Raw genomic sequence first — 12,900 nt, forward strand, 5'->3', positions numbered from 1 at the left:
ACCCTTTTGAAAAAGTCAAAGACTGACGAAACGCGTCAAGGGGACCCGCTGCTTCCTTCCTGACATACCGGATAAACCTTCAAAGGCTGGGCGCCGTTTACACCCACATGCGATTTTTACTCAAACCATTTCGTAAGTGTAATCATTTATATTTGGAATAAAGGACTTTCGTGACTACACTTAGATCTGCTTTCTCTCTTGTGTCCTTTTTCCTGTCTTCCTCGCTCGGCTGGGCTGCTCCTGGAGGGCGTTTGACACCGGCATCAGAACCGTGTGCTGACCGTTTGGAGGAGAGAGAGAAATATAAAGAATTTTTGAGGACTTATGGATTGAAGACAAAGTAATAGACACTTTTTTCTTTGTTATTTTTTGGGTTCCCTTTCTTTTGGTTTTCATTCATTTTTCTCATCTGAGTGAAAGAGTTAAATGCATTGGTGATTGAAAGAATCTTTTGCGTAACCCTAATCCACGTCTTGGTTTTATGTGAGCTATTTTTTGTATAGCTGTGTAATTATAATCAACCAATCGAATGATGAGATCAAACTTTGGAATCTGAATGTATATGTAATCCCTACAGACGTGGGATTGAGCGTTTAATCACAGAATACTGTTTTATTATCACATTTTTATCAACGAAATATTGAACAGAACAAAGACACAGTTTACTAATTATAATAATTTATTTATTTATTATACATATTTTACACTAATTTATGAATCTTTATTCACTCATTTATTCATTTATCCATCAATTTTTTATTTTTTTATTTTTATTTTTCACTTGAATATAAATAGCAAGATGACACAGTAAGAACATTGCTCACTACCAAGCGCAACATAATTGCTCACATTGATCACAAGTCTAGCATATTATTTAACTTGCTTCTACTCTGCCAAAACAGAAGTATCAGTTTTTGGTGAAGCTGGCCTTTAAAGATGAGTAACTGACATTAGAAAAGACTGATTAAGAATGAAGGTGAAATAAAAGTCACGAAGATAAAGGAAATTAAGTAACGATGATTATATATGAGCCCAGATGTCTTGTAGGGGACATGGTTACATTTTCATGTGGAATTTGACATCATGCTAATGATTATGACATAGTAATGAAACTCTACAACTACATGTTACGCAAATGAACAGACCAGCAGATTAGTGGACGGGCACACAAAACTCCAAATTGAAAGCAACGAGATATGGGAAAGCCTGAATATGCCATGAAAGAGGATGTTTGATGTCATGAAGACAGAAGACAATACTTATCAAAGACACAGAGGAGAATACATAAAGGATGGGAATGACATGATATAGGCAGGGTTAGCATGCACTCTGCAACATTTTTTTCAAGACCAGATCCATAGGATGACATCCTATGCACCTTCCTCTGCCTGTTCTCACATCAAAACAAAATTCCTTTCCACCCAATTTTATTTTATGAATTAAGACTCATTAAGCATTACCACTCCCAGCCCTGGCGGGAAAATTTTCTGCTGTGAAAAATATATTTTGCTTGTGAATTCCTAAGCATATTTTGTATTTTAAACCACTTGCAGTTTCCCATACTGATAGCTTTTACAAGGCAGCAAGGGAACATTCAGCAGCTCCTGTGAGCTTAAACAATGTATTCACTATTACTCTGCATATGTCTGAGTAACCTTAAAAGCTCATTCACACCATTGTGGTGCGTTAATGTGCACTATGTATTATGTTAAGGCTGCCCATTAATTAAAGTAGGCTGCCTAATGCACCAAAAAAGTGGATTCTGGCACTGCAATCCAGTGCAATCAATTCTGGCACTGCAATGCAACACACATTCATGTTTTGCGCAACAAAACATAGCATGGGGCGGATATTAGTGGATGGAGCATGTTTTCTAATCCCTCCCAGACCAATGCAAGCAGTGTCACACTGGAGCCAATTTGTGAACAGAAATTGAAGCCAGTAACAGCTAAAAAATTAAAATGGAGATTTTTTTAAGTAGAAGATTCCAGCTGCATTATATGGCATTTTTTGATGGCTACATTTCAGCCTTAATTGGTATCATTCAGCTGGCCGCTGATGTGCCCCTACATTAGTACACAAGGAAAAACTATTAAAGCCAGCACAATATTGCTTTCCTCTTGTGCCAGCATGAGGGTGTTTGGTTACATGTCAACATGTGAGCTGTCTAAAATGAAATCCCTGATAGGAGTGGGGACTTGGGTGTCTGCTTCATCAGCTTTTGACTATGCCCCAAGTGGAAACTTACATATAAACTGCAGTAAAGTCTACAGATTTTGGATGTAGAAAAGGTAAACACTTTTGGTAAACGCTTATCTATTAGGATATGTAGTCCTGAGGCACCTTAAAGTCATAAAATATACAACACCCTTTGTCCTTCCCCTTGACATCCTTCTTTTCAGAGTCACAGCAATCATCCTTTATAAGGAGCACTGACAAGAACTGTGAAAAGCATCAATGTTATATTGTATTTTTTATCTGAATTTCTAGATATGTGGCTTGATATTGGTACCTGGTCTATTTTAATTCTGACTATTTAACAGTATAATAAGGAAAAAGAGGATTGCCTAGGCCATAATAGTTGGCTGACAGTCTACTAGAAAGCACCAATTTAAGACTGTTGCTATTCAATAAGCTAGTCCAGTGATCCCATTTATGACACTAACCCATTTTGCTATTTACATTTTTATACTTTTCCACGCTGTTATTTAATCATTAAAAGTGGTACGTGTATGTAAACTGTGAGCTGAGAAAATAATAATTTATGATACATGACCTTTAAAAGGCATAGACTGTCAATTCAGGATGACTTTAATCATTATTGATGTATATATTTGTTAATAGCTCAAAGAGCAGTTGTGTGCCAGTAGCCAAATAAAGCAGCCATCAAAAATCAGGCCGTTCACACTAAGCTGAAACAAAATCACTGCTGATTAGTTAGCTGGTTGTGAGGTTACTGCACACAACTTACATTTGTGCTATCGTTAAACAAGCCCAAGTGTGTCATCTTGATGTTTAAATGCAGCAAGTAAAGTATTGTGTCTAAAATTCCCTTTAGCTTTATTCGGATTTGACTTGTAGCTACTTAGCTGAAATTGCAAGCAGCAAAGTAAAAGGAGGCCTAGTCCAAAGCCAGAGAGCATTAAGACTGAGAGTGTCTGCTTGTCCCAGCAAGCAGAAGGCTTCTCCCTTTCACTGTCTAATCTGACCTAGAACAGATTAGTTGCTGTGGACAATGCGGGGCATTTTTCTTTCTAACCATTAGAAGTCATGATGCCCTTCTATATTTTCTAATAAAAAAGAACTGAAAGTCCATACAGAGCATACAAGCCAATGCTAACGGAAGCGTTTGCTATACGTTCTGAAAAGGAACATTTAAAAAGGGCTTCTCCAAAGCAACCAATCAAAATCCCCATTAGACTGGCAGCAGGAAACTGACTGGTTGCTACCGGAAACTATGAACGCTTTGTACTAAAGTCCTAATTATTAAGGGCGGCTGACACAGTACAGTATTTCAGGACACCTTATAAAGTGAGCAAAGGACAAACAGACAGAAGGAGCCATGCTATCCACACAGGCAGAGGGCAACAACACAGCAGCCCCACCACAAGAGAAGAGGTTGACTGCTGACCTGGCTGTCTCCAGACTAACACGGGAACAAAAAGAGAAACACAAGAGTTTGTTATAGCAGTAACTAGACTCTGAGAATGGACATTGTATCAAGTGGTAGAGTTTATCATCCACACGTTCAATAAAGTACCAATATAGGGGTAATACTAGGGCACAGATCTAAGAAGATACAGACAAAGGGCTAGTAACACCAAGAATACAGTTTGTCAGATAAAGCCAAAAAAACTAGAAGGTTCTCTACAGCGAATAGAAAAAAGGTGCACATTGACATTAGATGGTAATCAATTTTAAGTAATAATCTATAAACCTTTTTTCTCATTGAGTATTTTATCCACTAGCGTATGCTGTGATCCAGTATGAATCACATACCTTTGCTCTGGTTTTGGAGAGGATAATGTCTGGTAATAAAAAATGGCTCGCTTGATAAAATGATACCCATGAGTAATGTCACGTTGCAGCTGGCTATGGGCATTAGAAAGCCTAGCAGACATTGCAGTAACTCAACAGGTGCCTAATATGTGTCTATGTGTACTTCTAAGCGCCTTCCAAAAACAAATCTTTATGCTATTTTGGATTCAGCCATTGGCATGTTCTGGAGGCAGGGCACATGACGTCATAAAACACTGCACGTGTTGGGCGCCGCCATCTTGGTGTATATCTAGGTATACACCCTGATGGTGGCGCCTGTATCGGCGTGTGTCATCACCTGACGCCACGCATGCATGGCGTCATGTGACAGCATGCTCCCCGCCATCAAGATGTTGGCACGCATTCGCAAAATGCGCCAGTGGCCAACATGGCCGCCGCACATTCTCAAACAAAGTATTATGTGCCTGAATACATTTTCCGTATATTCAGGTAAATAGTAATTCAGCAATTTAACATGTAGTCTAGGTTTTGTGTTCTGTTTTTTATTTTTACTTTTCTAGATGCACTTACTTGAAGAAAGAGTCTGTGTCACATCCTGACACTTTATTTTTATAGACTCTATTTTAGTTTGACATTTATTGTTTACCACTTGTTTGCCTTCTGTTGTTTTATGTAATAAGAATACTTCTATTGTGTTTACAAGTTTAATACCTTTAAATAAAAGTTTTATTTTTATCATACTTTTTAATATGTTTCTATGGGGCTTGCCAAAATTGGAGTCTTTGAATGGTGTGGATATCGGAGGAATGGGTGTGGCCACTGAGGGGTGTGGTTACTGAGGGGTGTGGTCACGGAGGGGTGTGGTCACTGAGGGGCGCTGTAGAGCTTTCTCGCACAGGGCGCCTAAAGGCCTAAGGCCAGCCCTGTGTGAATAACCCTGTAAGTTTATTTTCTAAGATGTATGATGGAAGTAAAACTTTCTATAAACCAAACATTTTTAAGTATATCTTTGTTAGAGAATTCACCAAACATTATCTTTGTTTCTTATACGGAGCACTGTATCTCATTATTATATTATTTTCTTAAGACTACAGAAGCTAACACCTGTTTAACCTGTACTTTCAACATTTAAAGTAGAGCTATAGGGAGGTGAAATGTATACTGTCGAACATAAAAGAATGAAAATGCAGTGAAAGTTGTCCTAAAGTCTCCAGCAAAGCTTAATGGACAACTCCAGAAAAATCCAGATGAATGTACTTATTTGGTTACTGAACATGTCTGCACTACTCTTAACTGGTAAATGAACTATCAACCACTCAGAAAGATCAACCACTGGGGAGGCTTCAGGGATGGTATCTACACCTCAACACAACACCATCAAACAATGATTGATGATCATGTTACACAAGTGACTATAACTAACGAACATTAGATAACAACATGGTATGTTTTAGTTTGAATGGAGATAATTAATTAGAAATAGCGATGAATCTGCACAGAAGTATAGTAGGTCAGCACAAGGAGATGCATCAATATCAAGAGGAAAACAAAAAAAACCCAGGAATGCCGAGACGTTATAGGCCAATTCCAAAGAAAACTGATTTTAAGACATGAACTGATGGCTGGCTCATCCACCGGATTCTGATATCTCACAGACTCTGGGGCAGAGACCATCATACCATAGTTCTTTCACAATGCTGAAGTCATAACAAAGATGCCAAACTATTGTTCGTAGATTCTGTGTTTACACATCTATTTTATAGAGTAGGTATCAGGCCTGCTTAAGATTGGCTGCAACAATGAGGCAAAGCCTGACATTTCAGCAGGGACTATCTTCCTACTGGACTCCTGTAAACTCATGTAGACATACAAGTCTAGCATATTATTTAACTTGCTTCTACTCTGCCAAAACAGAAGTATCAGTTTTTGGTGAAGCTGGCCTTTAAAGATGAGTGACTGGCATTAGAAAAGACTGATTAAGAAAGAATGAAGGTGAAATAAAAGTCACGAAGATGAAGGAAAGGAAGTAACGATGATTATATATGAGCCCAGATGTCTTGTAGGGGACATGATTACATTTTCATGTGGAAGTTGACATCAAGAGCTATGAATAAAAAGAAGGCTGTAGACAGCATCATGCTAATGATTATAACATAGTAATGAAACTCTACAACTACATGTTACACAAATGAACAGACCAGCAGATTAGTGGACGGGCACACAAAACTCCAAATTGAAAGCAACGAGATATGGGAAAGCCTGAATATGCCATGAAAGAGGATGTTTGATGTCATGAAGACAGAAGACAATACTTATCAAAGACACAGAGGAGAATACATAAAGGATGGGAATGACATGATATAGGCAGGGTTAGCAGGCACTCTGCAACATTTTATACCAGACCAGATCCATAGGATGACATCCTATGCACCTTCCTCTGCCTGTTCTCACATCAAAACAAAGCCACATAATGGATTATTGTTAGTTCCTTTCCACCAAATTTTATTTTATGAATTAAGACCTATTAAGCATTACCACTCCCAACCCTGGCGGGAAAATCTTCTGCTGTGAAAAATATATTTTGCTTGTGAATTCCTAAGCATATTTTGTATTTTAAACCACTTGCAGTTTCCCATACTGATAGCTTTTACAAGGCAGCAAGGGAACATTCAGCAGCTCCTGTGAGCTTAAACAATGTATTCACTATTACTCTGCATATGTCTGAGTAACCTTAAAAGCTCATTCACACCATTGTGGTGCGTTAATGTGCACTATGTATTATGTTAAGGCTGCCCATTAATTAAAGTAGGCTGCCTAATGCACCAAAAAAGTGGATTCTGGCACTGCAATCCAGTGCAATCAATTCTGGCACTGCAATGCAACACACATTCATGTTTTGCGCAACAAAACATAGCATGGGGCGGATATTAGTGGATGGAGCATGTTTTCTAATCCCTCCCAGACCAATGCAAGCAGTGTCACACTGGAGCCAATTTGTGAACAGAAATTGAAGCCAGTAACAGCTAAAAAATTAAAATGGAGATTTTTTTAAGTAGAAGATTCCAGCTGCATTATATGGCATTTTTTGATGGCTACATTTCAGCCTTAATTGGTATCATTCAGCTGGCCATACATGTGCCCCTACATTAGTACACAAGGAAAAACTATTAAAGGCAGCACAATATTGCTTTCCTCTTGTGCCTGCATGAGGGTGTAGGTACATGTCAACACGTGAGCTGTCTAAAATGAAATCCCTGATAGGAGTGGGGACTTGGGTGTCTGCTTCATCAGCTTTTGACTATGCCCCAAGTGGAAGCATACATATAAACTGCAGTGGTATCTTGTAAAGTTTACAGATTTTGGATGAAGAAAAGGTAAACCTTAAAGTCATAAAATATACAACACCCTTTGTCCTTCCACTTGACGTCCTTCTTTTCAGAGTCACAGCAATCATCCTTTATAAGGAGCACTGACAAGAACTGTGAAAAGCATCAATGTTATATTGTATTTTTTATCTGAATTTCTAGATATGTGGCTTGATATTGGTACCTGGTCTATTTTAATTCTGACTATTTAACAGTATAATAAGGAAAAAGAGGATTGCCTAGGCCATAATAGTTGGCTGACAGTCTACTAGAAAGCACCAATTTAAGACTGTTACTGTTCAATAAGCTAGTATGTCCAGTGATCCCATTTATGACACTAACCCATTTTGCTATTTACATTTTTATACTTTTCCACGCTGTTATTTGATCATTAAGAGTGGAACGTGTATGCAAACTGTGAGCTGAGAAAATAATAATTTATGATACATGACCTTTAAAAGGCATAGACTGTCAATTCAGGATGACTTTAATCATTATTGATGTATATATTTTTTAATAGGTTACTGCACACAACTTGCATTTGTGCTATCGTTAAACAAGCCCAAGTGTGTTATCTTGATGTTTAAATGCAGCAAGTAAAGTATTGTGTCTAAAATTCCCTTTAGCTTTATTCGGATTTGACTTGTAGCTACTTAGCTGAAATTGCAAGCAGCAAAGTAAAAGGAGGCCTAGTCCAAAGCCAGAGAGCATTAAGACTGAGAGTGTCTGCTTGTCCCAGCAAGCAGAAGGCTTCTCCCTTTCACTGTCTAATCTGACCTAGAACAGATTAGTTGCTGTGGACAATGCGGGGCATTTTTCTTTCTAACCATTAGAAGTCATGATGCCCTTCTATATTTTCTAATAAAAAAGAACTGAAAGTCCATACAGAGCATACAAGCCAATGCTAACGGAAGCGTTTGCTATACGTTCTGAAAAGGAACATTTAAAAAGGGCTTCTCCAAAGCAACCAATCAAAATCCCCATTAGACTGGCAGCAGGAAACTGACTGGTTGCTACCGGAAACTATGAACGCTTTGTACTAAAGTCCTAATTATTAAGGGCGGCTGACACAGTACAGTATTTCAGGACACCTTATAAAGTGAGCAAAGGACAAACAGACAGAAGGAGCCATGCTATCCACACAGGCAGAGGGCAACAACACAGCAGCCCCACCACAAGAGAAGAGGTTGACTGCTGACCTGGCTGTCTCCAGACTAACACGGGAACAAAAAGAGAAACACAAGAGTTTGTTATAGTAGTAACTAGACTCTGAGAACGGACATTGTATCAAGTGGTAGAGTTTATCATACAAACGTTCAATAAAGTACCAATATAGGAGTAATACTAGGGCACAGATCTAAGAAGATACAGACAAAGGGCTAGTAACACCAAGAATACAGTTTGTCAGATAAAGCCAAAAAAACTAGAAGGTTCTCTACAGCGAATAGAAAAAAGGTGCACATTGACATTAGATGGTAATCAATTTTAAGTAATAATCTATAAACCTTTTTTCTCATTGAGTATTTTATCCACTAGCGTATGCTGTGATCCAGTATGAATCACATACCTTTGCTCTGGTTTTGGAGAGGATAATGTCTGGTAATAAAAAATGGCTCGCTTGATAAAATGATACCCATGAGTAATGTCACATTGCATGTGTACTTCTAAGCGCCTTCCAAAATACAATATTTTAATATTGGTGGACCCTGGTGGGCTGCGTTGCCTTCTGGCTTCTAATATGTCTCAAATATTGCCAAAATAAGATCTATCTGGCCTAATTCCCAACTCTACTTCTGTCCATGTGGGAATCTTGGATGAACCTGCCCACTGCTGCATTCTCCAGTCTCCAACAAGGAAAGTGTTAACCCCTTATAATAGCTACAGTAGGTGTCTAGAGCCAAGAACTTGAGCACAGAGATCTCATCATTAGAATTCCTGAGAGATATAAGAAAGTATCAGGTGGTCTAGCACCTACCAAAAACTGGAATTTGAGTTTTCAGTGGGCTGAACTTTTAATAGACATAATTAAAAAAATATATACTTGTGGTTTTATTGGCATTCGTGACACAAAGAAGGTACCTTTATCATTGAATCAAGTTTTAGTGAATACACCATATCTTTTAGGTATCCTGGACAAATATTTTGGTGTTACTTGTCCTTGAAAAAACAGTAGATCATCTGTTATAAAGTTAATGATATGAGTTCTTACTTAAGATCAAGGTGAGGAAAGTATTAAATAAAAAAACTTTAAATTATTGTGGGTTTTCAATGTTAGCAAATAAAATGAAGGTGAGCAGTAGGAAGACCTAATAAAAGGGGTATGACATATCAGAGAGAAAAGGGTGTTAGAATTTGTCTATATTAGAGAAGAGTATGAAGCATGATAGCAGAAAACACCAGATACAAACCTTGGACATCTTGCTCTTACTGTCAGCAGTAAGGAAGGACATGTTGTTGATCTCATTTTGAACTACAAAGTTCTGCTCCTCCCGCTTAAAGTTCTAATAAAGAAAAATGAAGAAAAATCACAACGTTACCCTGGGAATCAATGTGCTTACCATCTGTTCGGCATCAGATTCTGCCCAGAGGAAGACCAATCAGCTAATGGGCTAAGAAGAAGCAAAAGCTATTAACTATAGTTATTGTGAAGGAAACCAATTTCTTCAAGCAAACATTAATTGTTATTCCACAAGAGCTACACCACAGAAGTCAAAGATCCATATTAAGCCAATGAGATTGCTTTGGAAAGATATAGCTGTTTGCAAGCTGAGCATGTTGTTCCAATGTGCTGTACATGGGCCATTCTCAATGCTCAGTTGACCATAAGGGCATTCAAATGGTTTGATGGTTCAAATAATCCTTTATTAGTTAGCAAACCTTGTTTTTGGCTTTGTAGTGGAGGTGTCCACTTCGTCTTAGACCTATATCTTGGTTATTGTCACTGGCTCAGTAACTGCTAAAGCTATTCTAACTGAGAAAAACTGTGAAAATGTAACCTAGTGGAGTTATTTTAGGGGTTTAGAAATACGGCTGTAGAAATGTTCTCAAAGTTCACTGCATTCTCATTTATCACTGAATATGAAAATAATCTAGGAACTAGTGCCCTATAAATATTTATTTAATTTACATGCCAGGTTACCTTTGAAAGTACCATCTCTAAAATACAAACAGATGTACTTGAGAACATTTCTCCACACATTGTCATGAATAACTGGCAAAAGGCCATATGACTGATTTACTGAAAGAGAAAAGGTCATAACCTATCAAAGTCAATGCTCACTTTGGAAAGTAAATGTTAGTAAATTGGGTAAATCTGGTTTAACTTTGAATACCTGATAGGGTATTTAAAGTGAAAACAGTATCATATTATTCAGTAACATTCACTTTGCTAGCTGGACATCCCCATCTCTTTGGTACATCAACCCCACTGAGTTTACTTCCTTTATCACACGCAAAATAGTCTCTTAGGAGACCAGAATCTCCAAAATGTAGTAAAAGTTTTACAAAGATTTATTTAAAATGTAGTAAAAGTTTTACAAAGATTTATTTACAAATGTAGAGTAAAAGAGATTGCATTGCCAGATCCTTGGAATGCAATGCATTCCAAGATCAAAACCATTACTCTGCATGAGATTAGACAGCAGGTGTAGAATTTGTCAGATATTCAGTCATAGGAGTTCACACTTTATACAGGCCTTTAGAACTTACATGGGATTTCGACCAGAAGATGAACACCTCCCCAACCATTCGGAACAATTCTTCTGCATCACTATTAGGCTCTGTCAGCCAGTTTGCTCTGCAAAAATTGAATTTTTTTTTTTAATTTCTCAAGCTGTGCCATAGGAATTATTTATGAACAGGATATGGAACACTGAGATTTTAATACTCTCGAAATAAAAAAATAACAGAATGAATGCAATGCTTGTTATCTTCTCTGGAAAATCATGCAGCAAAAGTTCTGCAACTGGGTTCCTAGTTCTGTCCACCAGTCACTACAGTCATTAAGTGATCCCACTATCAACTTACATTACAGCAAATGCAACAGGAAAAGCTAAACATGTTTTCTTGGCTTGGTAAATGCAGTAACATGGCAGTGAGGAGCCAAGAGGGCACTACCAAATTTCGCAAAGAGTATGTGGTTGTGTTTTTCGTTGTAATTATCGTTCAAGAAACTCCATTTGTATCCAAAATCAAAAGTTATAATAAACAACATTTCGAAAAGGCACTCTACAAGTCTCTGAAGGCATCTTTTGATTTTGTTGACGAGATTTGTAATGAATGGCTAGTGTATTACAAGTCATCAGGGGGCAGCTCTGATTTGAGGAAGCAAATTCCTGCATCTACCAAGATGGCTACCTCCACAAAAGACACTCAGTGTAGAACAAGGCATGGTCAGTCAGTAATATGGAACAGATCAGCTGCAGGGAGACCACAGGCAATGCTGTGATTAGTTACTTGCCTTTTTGGGCACAGCTTCTAGAGTTCAGGCCCTCTTTAAAAGCATCTAAATAAATGTTCCAAAACATCATTTACAAACTATATAATTTTCATATGGTGTATTTCTCAATAAATATATACATATTTTTATAAAAGCTGAGTAAAAATCCACTTCCTCTACCAGTCAAAGTTCTTGTGCTTTCCTTATATGACTGTACCTGTTATTGTCTACGTAGCGGATCAGCAGAGGATAAAGAGCATAGAGGTCTCTGCAGAGGACAGAGAACTCATCTCGTATCAGAGATTCGGAATCTTCAGACTCACTCTTCACCTCCAGACGCAGCAGCTCTTCCTCAGCCACCACTTTCCCTGCCCGTTTCTTCAGCTTCTCCATGGTTGGAATAAAGTGAGACCGAAGGAGCTCTGGCTTGGCCTTGCTGACAATGGGCTGGGCAAATACTGTTGAAGAAGAAAAAATATATATAATATGTAATAATCTGAAGACTCTGTAGGTCTGAAGGTGTGAAACATGATATCACTGAAAAATACATCATTTATTTCTCCAAGATTATTTGATACATGATGTTGGGGGGGATTTTGCAATGATTTAAGCAACTATTAACTGGGTATATGTTATGATGATGCACTGAGATATAGCTAAATTGAGCTTTAAGTTACTAAACCTTTGATGGATGGCCATGTCATTTTTTTTTCAATGTCATTGTGGTTTCTATTACTAATATTTTTAAATTTAGATCTGGAGAATATAAAGCAAGTATCTACAATAGGTATACTAAGGATCCATTAAATTCCCGACTATATTGATGGGTGAATTATGAATTGGAATCATATGTGAACTTGGCTTGATAAATTTGCATATGAGATTTAGGAGGTGCCTTCTGTGATTAACCTGGATCTTTTTTTTTGCAGGTTATAATATACTATTTATTTATATATTATGTTTTATGAATTCTCGGGTCTACAGTCAGGCTTTTCATGATGCTAATGATCAGTGGTTATCAGAAGCCTCCAAATCAAAAACCTCTGGAGAATGAGCCAGAACATACTCATAATTTATATATAGGGGAGTCTACAAACA

At 37.7% G+C, this 12,900-nt stretch overlaps 1 protein-coding gene across 1 annotated transcript in view; it reads right to left on the reverse strand.

Moving 5' to 3' along the window:
- The window catches only part of RYR1 (ryanodine receptor 1), a 178,615-nt gene that overhangs the window by 55,000 nt on the left and 110,715 nt on the right, over positions 1-12,900 (reverse strand). The window contains exons 68-71 of the mRNA XM_018555990.1: positions 12,020-12,260; positions 11,073-11,160; positions 9,773-9,865; positions 8,564-8,578 (exon numbers count right to left, since the gene is read on the reverse strand). Of these exons, the coding sequence (XP_018411492.1) occupies positions 8,564-8,578; positions 9,773-9,865; positions 11,073-11,160; positions 12,020-12,260 (437 nt within the window). The remainder of the gene's footprint in view (positions 1-8,563; positions 8,579-9,772; positions 9,866-11,072; positions 11,161-12,019; positions 12,261-12,900) is intronic.

This window comes from Nanorana parkeri, unplaced genomic scaffold (genome assembly GCF_000935625.1).
Source record: "Nanorana parkeri isolate BGI_ZX_2015 unplaced genomic scaffold, ASM93562v1 scaffold221, whole genome shotgun sequence".
In the NCBI taxonomy this organism is placed as follows: Eukaryota; Metazoa; Chordata; class Amphibia; order Anura; family Dicroglossidae; genus Nanorana; species Nanorana parkeri.